At 37.5% G+C, this 14,428-nt stretch overlaps 1 protein-coding gene across 5 annotated transcripts in view; it reads left to right on the plus strand.

Moving 5' to 3' along the window:
* LOC149230667 (uncharacterized) overlaps positions 1-14,428 on the plus strand; it is a 123,990-nt gene that overhangs the window by 64,974 nt on the left and 44,588 nt on the right. For all 5 annotated transcript variants that reach the window (XM_089379040.1, XM_089379038.1, XM_089379042.1 and 2 more), the window contains 5 exons: positions 9,070-9,155; positions 9,452-10,608; positions 10,763-11,225; positions 11,564-11,800; positions 11,925-12,049. In XM_089379040.1, coding sequence (XP_089235166.1) covers positions 9,070-9,155; positions 9,452-10,608; positions 10,763-11,225; positions 11,564-11,800; positions 11,925-12,049 — 2,068 coding nt within the window. The remainder of the gene's footprint in view (positions 1-9,069; positions 9,156-9,451; positions 10,609-10,762; positions 11,226-11,563; positions 11,801-11,924; positions 12,050-14,428) is intronic.

A 14,428-nucleotide genomic window follows, 5' to 3' on the forward strand; every position in this document is an offset into this window, starting at 1 on the left:
AAATTCCTGCATTTGTGGGTTTTCTTCTCAAGTGGAGAGGTTTTGGCCCTAACTTGCAACCTACATCCTGTGTTGTTGTGTATTGTTGATCTTCTTGTTTTGGTAGCCCGTTTGATGATAAGAACAATATAATAATAAGAGAAGAAGCTAATAAGTAAGAAAAGGTAAAAATACATCACAAGCAGTTATCAAGTTTAAGAGAAATCATCCTTATTGCAGCCCTATAGATTTCTCAACACCATGAAGGGATTTATCTCATCCATCCAAACATCTCCAAAGGGCTACCAAATATCAATTGAAAATGGGGCTTTGAAAGGGCTTTGTAGCTCCCCAAGATTTGCCTTCTTTCCTTCAATTTGATTCCAAAATATCTTGTTACCTTTCTTAGGCAATTTCATTGTTTTATCTAGCTTGAAGGCTTATATATCTACTGTCGTCCAAACAACAATAGATTTAATAAGAAAAGCGAAGGAAACCTGGGTTTCTTTTGGTCAAATAATGTATAAATTAAAGCCCTTTTGACTTAGAATTTTCGTTTAGTATATGGAACCAGTCATAGGGATTTCTAATCTACTTTTGAGCACTTGCTAGCTCTCTTTTCTTGCTGATATATAATAGAGTTTAGGAGGAGGAAGAGTGCTAGTTAGTTTGCTAACTTGGAGGGATTGGAGCGTTCAAGAATACTTTGAAACCTCTCATTGGAAAACCATTGACATTTACCCTCTACCTGCTTCATCAAAAGTTTCTTTTCCATCTTGGATCTAGAGTTCACCTCCAATTACAAATAGTTTACTTATATAACACGTATAGTTACAAATTGCAATAAACGTGGAACAATACGTTTATAATAGAAATAGACTATAAACAAAAGGATCGGCGGGTGTGGGGTGGACCCCCACCGTCCGGCCTTTCCCCGACGCTGATCTCGAGAACAGACCATCTGATGGCTATCGCGTCTTGCGCATCAACTGATCTGGACGTTCCTCACCGTTGATCCGTCCTTGTGGGATCCGATTGCTATCACACGATCTCGCGCCCCAACTAGCACGTCTGCTAATTCTCCAAAGGCACGCTAGAAAGTGGTTTTCGAGAGGCTATGTGTCGAGCGTTGAGTGGAATCACATGCTCTTGGTCGAAAGCCGCTTCCTGCCTTGAAGGCACGTGATAAACCATTTACCGCTCTCTCGTCGGAACTCAAAGAGTTTAGCTTCTTTTTCATAACTTTATCGCGTCCGTTTTCCAGGATAACTTTCCTGCATGTGTCAACGTGATATGTGTCGATCTCCGCTCTTGATCGCTGATTCCCATCGTCTATGGTATGAACCAATCGCAGACTGCCACATCACCTTTTGCGCTGACATCATTGAGAACCCGTGACTCTTTCTCGGGTTGCCACATGTCTTGCTGACGTAGGGATTGACTTTTGACCTGAATCTTTAATTGGTTCTATTTTCCATATCCGAACTCGGATTTGCATGTTGTTTGCACCGTTGGCTTCGTATTCACGGGCACTTCAACATTATTCCAATTTCACCTGTATTTGAAGACTTTTGATCTGGAGGCTATGCTGAATCCATTTTGGATCACTCCTCCGCACTGAAAGCTTTTGGTCCACCAAAAGTTGGTTTTAGTTATTGAGTAAATGAGAATAAAGTTCCTTCACTTTTCCAATCTCTATCCATCGTGCTTTACTTGGATTTGTACCTTTGAGTCCAACTCAAAGATACTCAACATGCCCTCGTCGTGAAGTTCTTATCCTCCTGTCAAGAACTGCGTCCTTTTGTAACTCATTGAGATACTCGGGCAACAGATCCTCAATGGAAGGTCGCTGACCTTGCTCTTCGGGATCTTGAATCAATGAAGGTTCATACAACCGCAAGTTTTCAACATTAACGAATGAATAGATTTGCATATAAGTTGGTAGATCAAGGCAGAAAGCATTTTCACCAATTTTATCAAGTATTTTGAAAGGACCATATCTAATTGGTTTTAACTTTTTACCTTCCCCTTGCAGTGTTTGTTTGCTGATGTACAACCAAACTTGATCACCAACTTGAAAACTATGCTCAACTTGATGCTTGTCATGTCGTGCCTTATACTTTTCTTGGCTTCTTTCTAGCTATTTCTGTACTGCGTGGTGAATTTCCTGGATTTGTTCAATGAACTTGGTTGCTTTGTCCATATCACGGTGTCCATCAATTACTATGTCTTTACCAAAGACAATCCAAGGGAGACTTTGGTATAGAACCAAAACAAGTCTCAAAAGGAGATCTCTGAGTAGAAGAATGTTTTGCACGGTTGTAAGCATGCTGCACATGATACAAATGCTCATCCCAAAGTTTGGGATGCTTGCTGCAATATCCTCGAAGCAACTGTATCATTGTCTTGTTGACCACTTTTGTTTAACCATCTGTTTGCGGATGAAATGCCGTGCTCTTCTTTAACCTTGTGTCCATTAACTCCCATAGAGTTGACCAAAATTTCCCAACAAATCGAGAATCTCGATCAGATACAATAGAAGTGGGTAACCCAAAATGAACCCATACATTTTGAAAAAACAACTTTGCAGTTTGTTTAGCTGTGACCTGTTTATTACATGGTATCAAAATACACATCTTACTGAACCTATCCACAACTACATACAAATAGTCATGACCTTTTCTAGACTTTGGCAATCACCCAACAAAATCCATGGAAACACTTTCCCAAGGACGAGAAGGAATTGGAAGTGGAGTATACAAGCCTAATTTTCTATTACTTGGCTTGCTTGTAGCACACATAGTACATCCTTTGATATATCTAGAAATTGTCTCATTCATTCGTGGCCAATAACAAAACCTTTGCAATTGTGCTAACTGTTTTACTTGCACCAAAGTGACCTGATATGAGAGAAGTATGTGCTTCTCGAATAATGTTAACTCTTTCAGTTTGTGGAAAGCATAACTTTCCCAAATGATATAAGAGTTTGTCCTTTATATAATAATCCAATTCTTCTACCTGCTTGCCATGACTTAAAGTTGCATATACATCCCTAAATTTTGTATCTTGAGCATATTGTTCAATGTAACTTTCATGAATTACTGAATTATGCTTAAGTATAGTGGATGCATTTATAATTGGTCTTGATAACATGTCTGCAACCTTATTATGTATGCAATTTAGTTTGTGAGTGTAAATATTGAAGTGGTTGATGATTTGTGTGTATGATTGTTTCTTTACCCATTATGTAATGTTTCCACTTTTTAACACTGTGAACTAATGCATACAATTCTTTATCATATGTAGGGTAGTTAACTACTGTTAATGTAAATGTCTCAGAATGAAAGCATATAGGCTTTTTGTGCTGCATCAACACTGCCACCATGGCATATTCACTTGCATCTCTCTCGATATCAAATGGATGCTGAAGATCTAGCAGTGCTAGTACTGGCGTTGTACTGATATTTTCTTTCAATGTGTCGAAGGCTTTGTGCTATTTGCCTCCCACTGAAACACCTGTTTCACACTTATCAAAGCATCTAAAGGAGCTGCAATCAACAAAAAGTTAGCAATATATTTGCCTCCCACTGAAACACCCGTTTCACACTTATCAAAGCATGTAAAGGAGCTGCAATCAACAAAAAGTTAGCAACAAACTTTCTCCAATATTGTGCTGCCCCTAAGAAACTTCTAACTTCTGTAGCAATATTGGGTTTGGGCCAGTTTACAATGACTTCGACCTTAGAGGGATCTATCTTCAATTCACCACCCCCTCCAATATAACCACAAATAATTCAAAGATTTTCTGCCAAATTCACATTTTGACAGTCTCACATAGAGATTTTCTCTTTTTAAAACATCTAAAATCTGTTTTACATGCTTTACATGTTCATCCCATGTCCTACTAAAAACACTAATAACATCTAAATAGACTATTACAAAATCATCAATAAATGGTCTAAATACATCATTCATGACTCGCATAAACGTAGCAGGAGCTTTAGTAAGCCAAAAGGCATAACCAACCATTCATAGAGTCCTTGCTTCGTCTTGAAAGCAGTTTTCCTTACATCTTGTTTTGCAACTCTGATCTGATGGTAGCCGCTTCGCAAGTCTAATTTAGAGAAGTAAACTGCATCTTTGAACTGATCTAATAAATCATCAATACAAGGAAGAGGATAACGATTCTTTATTGTGATTTTATTTAGTGCTCTAAAATGAATGCACATTCTTCACGAACCGTATTTCTTTTGCACCAACACAATAGGTGATCCGTATGGTGATGTGCTTGGTCTAATAAACCTTTTATCAAGCAACTCCTGTACTTGGTTCTTTATCTTTGCATTCCCTAGAGCTGATAACCTGTACATTCCAATGTTAGTTAGTGGAGCATCTTGTTGCAAATAAATTTCATGTGCTATCTCTCGCTTGGGTGGAAGCCCTTTAGGCTCTTGAAACAGAATATCATAATCGGAAACAACTTTAACTAGATCTGCTTTCTGTTTAAGATCACAGCCTTGGAATGCATCGGATTTATCAAGATCATTTGCTTTTACAATCATTAGTAAAAATTGCTTACTTGAATTTACAATTCTTTTCATCTGTCTTGAATTTATGAGAGCGAAGTTATCTTTGAGTTTATGAGCCCTTAGAATATATTCAATTCCATCCTTAGTGAGTTGATACTTATTTTCAGCTCGATAGAAGATAGCTTTTCTATCGTACAAGTATGGATTTCGTAATACAATTCCACATATGTTCAATGGGACTATGTCTAACTCAACTTCATCTAGTAGTTTTGTTTTATCACACACTCAACCTAATGGATATGGCTTTTTATGAGGTTTTGTTTCTAGACCCAACTTCTTTACAATTGTTTCAGAAATCAAATTAACTTGTGACCCACTATTAAATAAAGTATCAATTTTAGGTTGCTTGGAAATGACTCTAATATGAAATAGCTCATTTATTTTCCTCTCATAACTTGCATTATCAACAAAATGCGAAGAATTACTTGTAGATGCTTCAACATCTTTACCTTTTATACTTGTAGCTATAACCGTTGTTTTGTTACCTGAGTCTGATCCCAAGTCCTTTTGAATAGCAACAACATTCTTTCGCTCTTTACTCCCGAACTTCATAGGCTACAATTTTGGATGCAAAGACCAACAGTGTGCCTCATCGTGCCCTTACTTCTTAGAATGAGTGCATGAAGGTTTATACTTCTTTACAATGTTTGCTTTCCTCTCCTTGCATTTTAGTTTCTTCTTGCCTTTATTCTTTCTTTCAGTAAATTTGGATGGTTTCCCAACATCTGGGGTTACATTTTTACCTCTAGCCTCTAGATGAGTTGCTTGAACTGATACATCATCTAAGCTAGTGGGATTAAACATAAGTATAGTATGCTTCAAATAACTATGAAGACCACCTATATATTTTAACAATGTCTTTGGTGAGTCCAATGATATGCCTAATGTTAAAGCTCTCTTATGAAATTCTTGAGTATAACTCTGAACATTTTGAGCCTTCAATTGACGTAGTGTTTGCCAACTCATCATTGCTTGCTACATATAAGCCAAAGGATAAAATTGCTTTTTAATGGTAGAAAGAAATTCATTACAAGTTGAAATGATTTTACCATGCTTTGGAGATTTGCTTGTGTCTTGCCTTCCCACCACACAAGTGCAGTTCCTCCAAGTCGAAGGCTAGCCAGCTGGATCTTCTTCCTTTTTGAATCAACTTTCTGCACCCTGCAATATACATCAATTTGCCTTATCCAATTATCAAGCTTTTCATCATTAAGTTCTCCATCATAAATTGGCAAATAGAATTTTACATCTAATTTGGTCAAAGAGGCTTTCTTTTTCTTCTTCTTAGAAGAATGAGTTTTATGAGAAGAAGACGATGATGATGACGATGATGGTGATGATGGAGGAGATGGAGGAGGCTTTCTCCTTTTCCTTTATCGTCTTTCTCTAGAGGGCCAAAAAGAATAGGTTCCTCTGCTTCTTTGTCTGGTATAGGTCATGAAGTGCCTTCACCTTTACCCTTTTTAAACTCGTGATACATTTCTTTCACCATGGCACGTATCGTCATGAAACTATCCAAGAACTAGGATTCTGACCCAAGTGGAGTTTCATTTGCCATCCTTCTTCGTGAAAAGGCCCTTCCAATCTCTGGATTCGCCTCAACAAGTTCACCTTCACTTTGTCCGAGCTTCAACCTAGTAAGCATTCAAATCTCCACACAAATTTGTCAAACCTTGAAAACCTTGAGTTCTGATACCACTTGATCCGAAATTGAAAAAGGTATCACAGACTATGTGTGAAGTTGCCTATGTTACTTAGTGCAATGGATTGATAAGATTGCAAATAACATAGACACTTAAACAATTATAAAACACAATCAAACACATCAACACAACCAAAATTGATAAAGGAGTTCACTAGACTTCCTGGCTACGTCTCTTGGTCCTTTAGCTTCTAGTGTTGACCTCTTTATTATGTCTTCAAATAGTTGTTACAGGTATGAGCTCAAAAACAGAGTCTCAAACATGAAAATGGATCTCATTGCTGCGTTCAGCTCGAATCTTCGAGTCGAAATGAGTATACACTCGACCATACTTGGTCACCTTGACCTCCAGACCCCTTGGAACAGTTCACAACACACTCTCCTCTCCACTTTTCTGTGTTATGGTGTTTATATAACACATATAGTTACAAATTGCAATAAATGTGGAACAATACGTTTATAATAGAAATAGTCTATAAACAAAAGGATCGACGGGCGCAGGGTGGACCCCCACTGTTCGGCCTTTCCCTGGCGTTGATCTCGAGAACAGACCATCTGACGGCTATTGCTTCCCACTCATCAATTGATCTGGACATTCTTCACCATTGATCTGCCCTTGTGGGATCCAACAACTGTCGCATGGTCTCGCGCCCCAACTAGCACGTTTGCTAATTCTCCTAAGGCACGCGAGAAAGTGGTTTTCGAGAGGCTACATGTCGAGCGCTAAGTGGAATCGTGTGCTCTTGGTCGAAAACCACTTCCTGCCTTGAAGGCACGCGATAAACCATTTACCGCTCTCCTGTTGGAACTCAAAGAGTTTAGCTTTTTTTCATAACTTCATCACGTCCGTTTTCCAGGATAACTTGCCTGCATGTTTCAACGCGATATGCGTCGATCTCCTTTGATCGGACGATCTCTTCTCTTGATCGCTGATCCCCATCGCCTGTGGTATGAACCAATCGCAGACTGCCACATCACCTTCTGTGCTGGCATCATCAAGAACATGTGACTCTTTCTCGGATTGACACATGTCCTGTTGACGTAGGCATTGACTTTTGACTTGAATCTTTAATTGGTTCTATTTTTCTTATTCGAACTCGGATTTGAATGCTGTTTGCACCGTTGGCTTCGTATTCACGAGCACTTCAACATTATTCCAATTTCACCTGTATTTGAAGACTTTTGATCTGGAGGCTACGCTGAATCTATTTTGGATCAGTTGAGGAGCACTAGGGCTTTGGAGGCTCATGGAGAAGGAGAGTTGACACATCTTTGTTGAGTGCACATGCCTTGGAGGCTTGCTTAAGGATGTCTTGACATAGAGTTTGATATGCTTTGTTGAGTGTGCATGCATTGGAGGCTTGCTTAAGGATGTCTTCACCTTAGAGTTTGATATGCTCCACTTGTGAGTTAGGTTGCTTGGAGAGGGTGGAGAGAGTGCTCCTTTGATTCATTCATTCATGCAATTGTATTGGAGATGTGAGGATTGGAGTGAAGTTGTCAACTTGTCTCTCACACTCTTGTCATGTATTCTTCATTGTATTTTTTGTCTTGTAGTGCTTGAATTCTTGGCGAAGTTCAAGGGTTTTTTAGAGTTAGAGTTTCACTCTAAAAGAAGGCAAGGGAGCCAGGGTTTGTAATAAATCCTAGATTGCAAAGAACATTGTGATTGTACAGTGCTTGAATTATTGGAGAAGTTCAAGGTTTTTTTAGAGTTAGAGTTTCACTCTAAAAAAAGGCAAGGAAGCTAGGGTTTGTAATAAACCCTAGATTGCAAACAAACATTGTGATTGTAGCTCTTGTGAGAGAAGACAACAAGTACAGTGCTTGAATTATTGGAGAAGTTCAAGGTTTTTTTAGAGTTAGATTTTCACTCTAAAAGAAGGCAAGGAAGCTAGGGTTTGTAATAAACCCTAGATTGCAAACAAACATTGTGATTGTAGCTCTTGTGAGAGAAGACAACAAGGGTTTTGGAAACCTTGGTGCTACTGCATATGCTTGTGGTGGACAAGAGAAGGATATGTTTTGAACACTTGTGGTCAGATAAGTGTTGGAGCCAAGGAGGATTTGCTCATTTTGATGCTAGATTGTTCTGGATCCTAGGGTTTTCATGGTTTTCCCTAGCTAGAGTTTGGGAATTGTGAAATTGTACGGCTGTCATAAATCTGTAGTCTGCACCTGTATTTCATCTCTTATGTGTGTGTGTGTGAAGTTTCCATTTGTCCAAAAATGTGTAATTGTAGTTTTGATTTTCATCTTGCATTCTGTTCTTGATCAGGTAATTTCCAACACTTTGTTAATGCTGATTTGACACTTGTTTAGCTATATTGATGACAGGCAGACCAACTCGTCTAGTGGCTTGAAAACTCTCATGATGTTTGATATTATATGAGATTCATGTACCTTACTCCCATAGAGGAAAAGGGAGATGAGTATATTTAAAAAAATAGTTTTTCCTTCTTGGACAATTTAAATGCCTGTATTCCAGATAGAGATCAAGGCATACCCTTATTAGTTAGTTGCATGACGTGTTTTTTCACCTTTTATTATAATGTGGCATGTGAATTGTGTGTCTGCAAATTAGGACGAGGTTGGTGATAAGATAGATGAATTTGGTGCCCAGTTATGCAGATATGGTTCTACCATTTCCTAGTAATTTATTTTTTTGGTCGAGGTTACATTTATTGGGAATTTCTGCTGCCGGCATTTTCTTTGAATAGTTGACACAATTTAGCTTGCTATGACGATGTATTGCGAGGTATGTATGGTCCAAAATCTTATGGATCTCAATGTGTGCAGGTGAAGGTCTGTGCTGTTTGTGGCGACCAGGGTTTCACAGATTTGCTGGCTACTTGCAATCAGTGCAACGACATAGCTGAGCATTTGTATGTTTTTTAGCAACTTAATGACTGAACGTTTCTTGGTTTCTTCAAATTTTCTATTTTCAAGAAAGTTACTACAACTTGTAGTTTATATTATATACTTCATTTAAAGTGGTGTCTGTTTGCATTTTGCTTTAAATAAAAATTGGAAGTCATAAATTATGTTTACTTCTGTCCATACTACCCGTTGCTTCTAAAACTATACTCTTGGCTTCATATTTGGCCGATATGTTCTACTTTTGATACTCCTTTTATCTCTCTGTTTTGTTAGGTTCACATGTGTTTTTCTTGTTTGGCAGCTATTGCATGCAGAGTGAGCATGATCCAAATGCTGTTTGGTATTGTGTTGAATGCAAGTTGAAACAGAAAGCTAGCACACAAAAGATTGCTTTTGTGTCATCTCAGCACTTGGTCAAACAATCACATGCTGAATCTAATAAATGTCAAACAGAAGACACCGATTCTATTCCAGTTAGCAAGAAGCGCGGAGTTGAGAGCTCTAATACAGAATCCTTATTGCAAAGGGATAGCCCATTAGTGGCATCAGAAGCAGACAAGGGTGATATTTGTGCAGTATCACAACAGATGGATATCTGTTTGCATTCAAGAGATGGTCCACGAAATGTTCCTCAAACAGGAAAAGTTGATTGTGGAGGTACCATCCTGTTGCAGGATAAGGGCAGTTCCCAAAGATTTTTATGCAAGGACAACACATCAAACACATTATGTTGCCAACAATCATCTTCCTCTATGGCACAAGTATCATCAGCTCTTTCATCATCTGTCTCAAAGATGCAACCATTAGACAAATCTCAGGATCCATTACCACCATTTCTGGTTTCTTCCAGGCCAGCTGCCTCAGCTAGAGATCAAAAAACCTCTAAAGGCATCAAAGAGGGTGGAAGTGGGAGTGGGAAGTCATCATTACATGATAATCCCTCTGAATTAAAAGCGAAACAGAAAAACAAATTAAAGGATTTGGTACCAGCTTTTAGTAGGAAGGACATGGAAAGAACTAAAAACAGTGCAAAATTGATAAAGGGAAATACAGAGGGGTTTGGGCTGGTTAACAATACAAAAGATTCAAGTTCTCTGGAAGTGGAAAAAGAGGATTGTAGAGACATAATGCCAAAGATGAAGTCTATAGGTTTGTCAAGTAAGAAGTTGAAATTGGATAAAAATGACTGTAATGACTCCATATCTCTTAATGATGTTTTCAAAAGGTCAAATTCAGTTCATGATGACCACCAAATATTGGCATCAAGCAATGGGGTTTGTCTTCCTAGAACTGAGGGGCAGAGTAATGTTGTTAGTGTTGAGAAAGTTCTGATGAAAACCTTGCATTTTCAAAGCATTAACCAACCATCCACTGGATGTCTACCTGATATAGTGGCTCCTTTTCCGGACCAGCTTAATTCAGGAGAAAATAGTAGCACGATAACAAAGCATGATATAGGTATATGCATGAAAACAACTCATTTGCTTGTTTTTTATTTTTTTTGATGTGGTTCTTGCTGCTAAAGTAGTTAATAATGTTTAGGAGGAAAATCAAATACTAATTTATAGGTCAACTCTTGTGGTTGTTTTAAAATATGATGATTGTGATGCAGATAAAGTTGTGTCATGTTATGCTGACAAAGCTTTTCAGGCAAAGCAAAATAATGTAAATGAACGAGCTGGCAAGAGTGATAATAGCATCATTCAAGAAACTACTTTGCCGATGTATGTAGAAGGAAAGAAGCTAGCTGCAAATGCAGTGGGCTTGCATGATGGAGCTCGGAGAACCTCAAACGAGCATTCTGAAACTCTATTTAATACAGAAGATAATTGTGTAAAGCCTGTAACAACTACTCCTGACCCTATAAATTTCAGTCAAGAGAGAGGGGTTGGAGCAGTGATTGCCCATTCCATGACAAGGTCTTTGGAAAGAAATTTGTCATCTTCATCAGCGATGCAGAATGATCCATCTTATCTGTGGAAAAGAGCTGGTTCACCAGGAAGCTTGCCATCCTCTATGGACATATCCAGTCTAACACATTTTCCACATTTTCCCCAGTCTCGATTTTTATGGAAGTACGAATTCTCTTAAGACTTTATTTGTAATCTTTCATGTAAAGGAATTCAAAGATGTTATTTGTAATCTTTCATATAAAGAAATTCTGTGCTATGTTTTAGCTTATATTTAAAGGAATTCCAACTTCTATAATGTATCTAAATTTAAGTAGATACATCTTATTATTCAAGTAAGATGTAATCTGTTTATGTGGATACCTGATATATAACTCTCTGAGTTGTGCGTTATTTTTGTGATGTGCATATCATGTGATTTTTTTTGAGTTGGTGTAGACTATATCATCCATTGAAATTCAAATTTCTCATAAGATTGCTTCCAATGTTTGTTTTGTTGAAAGGGGTGCTTTCGAAGTTTCGGGTAGAGTCTGTGGACATTGCGTTTATTATGGAATACAGGCACATCCATCAAATACAGCATCTCCAAAGGTTTATGAAATGACAGAAAGATTTAGTCCACAGCTGCACCTGGAGCAAGTACAGCGGTGTAATGCATGGCCACAACGGTTCAATAAAGAACCCCCTACAGATGACAACATAGGTCTCTATTTCTTTCCAACAGATGATGAAAGCCAAAGGTATGTGTTTCATGGAATATTGAGTGTCAGTTATTTTTAACTACTTGAAATTGCTTGTAAAGGTGGCATGTATTTCATGAATGTTGCATAAGGGCTTTAATTTGTTTATGTGCGAAATTTTCAGTTGTCAGAAGTCATATGCGAAACTTTTAAAGGAAGCAAATAATTATGATCTGGCAATGAGGATGTATTTGGACAGTGCAGAACTGCTAATCTTTTCTTCCATCCAGTTACCAGAACGTTTTCAGTGTGAGTCTCTTTGTGGAACTCTCTTTGCATAACTAGTGCATTCCTTTTTTTCAGAATCAATCTCCGCATTTAGAATTAGATATATTAGATGAGATATGTAATTTTATTAAAGAATGATATTAATAACTACTCTTTCATTTTTTCATAGCATCACCATTTTTTTATGCTAAGTTCCCATTGAAATGGATGCAGATATGACAAATTTAAAAAAAATCTGGATACGGTACAAGAAGGAAAGGACACACACACACACACACAACAAAATAATAATTTCATACTACCATTCATCTTTTAGAATCTATATTCCATATCTAAAAATACATAATCAATTATCATTTATCATCATCATCAATTCAGCATAAACATTGTCAACATAATTAATGCTTATTATAACATTCATGATTCAACATATCCTGAAGTTTCTATTTCAAATTTCAATCGTCAACATGACAAGTTACAACATCATCACCAAAATTAATAATGCACACTACATAGTGATAATACAAAATACAAAATGAACTATCACTGACAGTGTACTATCATTATTCATGAATCATAATTCATATGGCATATTATGTTATTCAATATTCATTGTTCAAAAGTTTAAAACACCATCTTAAATTACATTTACATATCATCAAATATGTCTTCATTCATGTCACTAAGAACCACATCCTCGCATTGTTGCCAAGTCCACTTGAAGATCCAACTATTGGTGCCTTTTCATCAAACAAAGTCATGATACCTGACATTCAAAGTCATATCCAAGCCAGACAACTCTAATTCCACATCCCATAGTTTGGTGGGCCCAAATTTGTATTTGTCTTCACTGAATGGATCAAGAAATATGTACTCCAGTTCCTTTCTACTGAAGAGGAATTAGCAACCTATGACTAGATCTTGATGGCAAATTTTTGGATATGTGGAAGTTCCCCACCTTAGTAGTTCCATCAATCAATTGGACTTAATCTGGTTTTGTTTTGCATTTAATCAATATCAAACACCCCAACCCTATGATCCCATAAAATGAGCAAACTTTGAACTAATTCGATTCCCAATTTCAAGATCTACAAAAAGCTTTCTAAAAGCTTTTTAAAATCCTTGTGAGACTTCCGGGTCCTTGTTTGGTGCTGTTTTTTCTGGATCACTTAGCAACTCTGCAACATAATATTTTGGATTCACTGCATAGGACAAAAGGTGCAATGGGGTGGTCATCTTGTGCCACCTTTTGGTCAATTTATCTTTTACTTCTTTGTAAAAGAATTCATTTGGGCCTTTCTCCTTGGCATTTATAACCACCCTTATCTTCTCTATCATGGAATCAATCCCCTCATACACCTCCCAAATTAGGAATATCTGTGTCAAACAGGCGGAGCAAATCCACAATTGGCTTAGGAAATGCCAAGAGATACTCCACCCTATTCCACCATTCATGATCAACAACCAAACTTTTCACTTCTTGTGCTCTTTCAGATTGGGATTGCCTCGATTTATTCCAAATAGAACTGCATACCATTGATTGTAATGCTTCTTTCACCCGCATAAGCCTTGTTAAGACTATGATGTGAGAAGAAAAACGAGTCTCGAAAACCTGCAAGTGCCCAATTGTCAATGTTTCAATAAATTAAAAATCATAATTTGATTGTCTATAATTCACGAATCATGACATTTGAGAATCCAATTTACATATTTGAATTTAGAGTCTCATAGAAATTAAAAGTTATGAAATAAACTCCAAAGTATAGGTACCTTAAGGAGCTTCAACTTCTAAAATTCCTTGTGGATGCCTTGGAACATGTGGTGGTTTGTGTTGAAGGCTTGAATTTCTTTTGCCTCTTCAAAAATAACTCGAATCCACTCAATTTGCTTCCCCATCTTGCTCAACATGAGGTTAAATGAATGTACAACACAAGGAGTCCAAAATATGTGTTGATATTTGCCTTCAATAATTAGCCCTGCTGCTCTACACACCGTTGCATTGTTAGTTATTACTTGGAATACATTTTCTGGCCCCATTGATTCAATTGCTTTGGTCAAGATGTCAACAATGAATTGAGAATTTTTCAGTTGCCCCTCACAATCCCCTGCCTTCAAAAACATTGCCCCCTTTGGGCTCTGAGCAATCACGTTGAACAAAGGCTTATTCCTTTGATATTTCTATCCTTCAAAGATGATGGACACCCCTTAAATGTGCCATGAATTATGAATGGGGCTTAATTTAACCTCCAAATCTAACTTCTCAGTACCATAGTTATTAGCACTGAACCAGTCATTGAACCAGTAGACTCCCTGATCGGTCAGAATCGTATGAAGACCAGACCCAAAAACCAGTCAACCAAAAACACATAAAATGTTCAAATTTTAAAGCAAAACATATAT

This window comes from Pinus tabuliformis, chromosome J (genome assembly GCF_031772625.1).
Source record: "Pinus tabuliformis cultivar Carrire ecotype Pingquan chromosome J, CPIR1, whole genome shotgun sequence".
Taxonomy (NCBI): Eukaryota; Viridiplantae; Streptophyta; class Pinopsida; order Pinales; family Pinaceae; genus Pinus; species Pinus tabuliformis.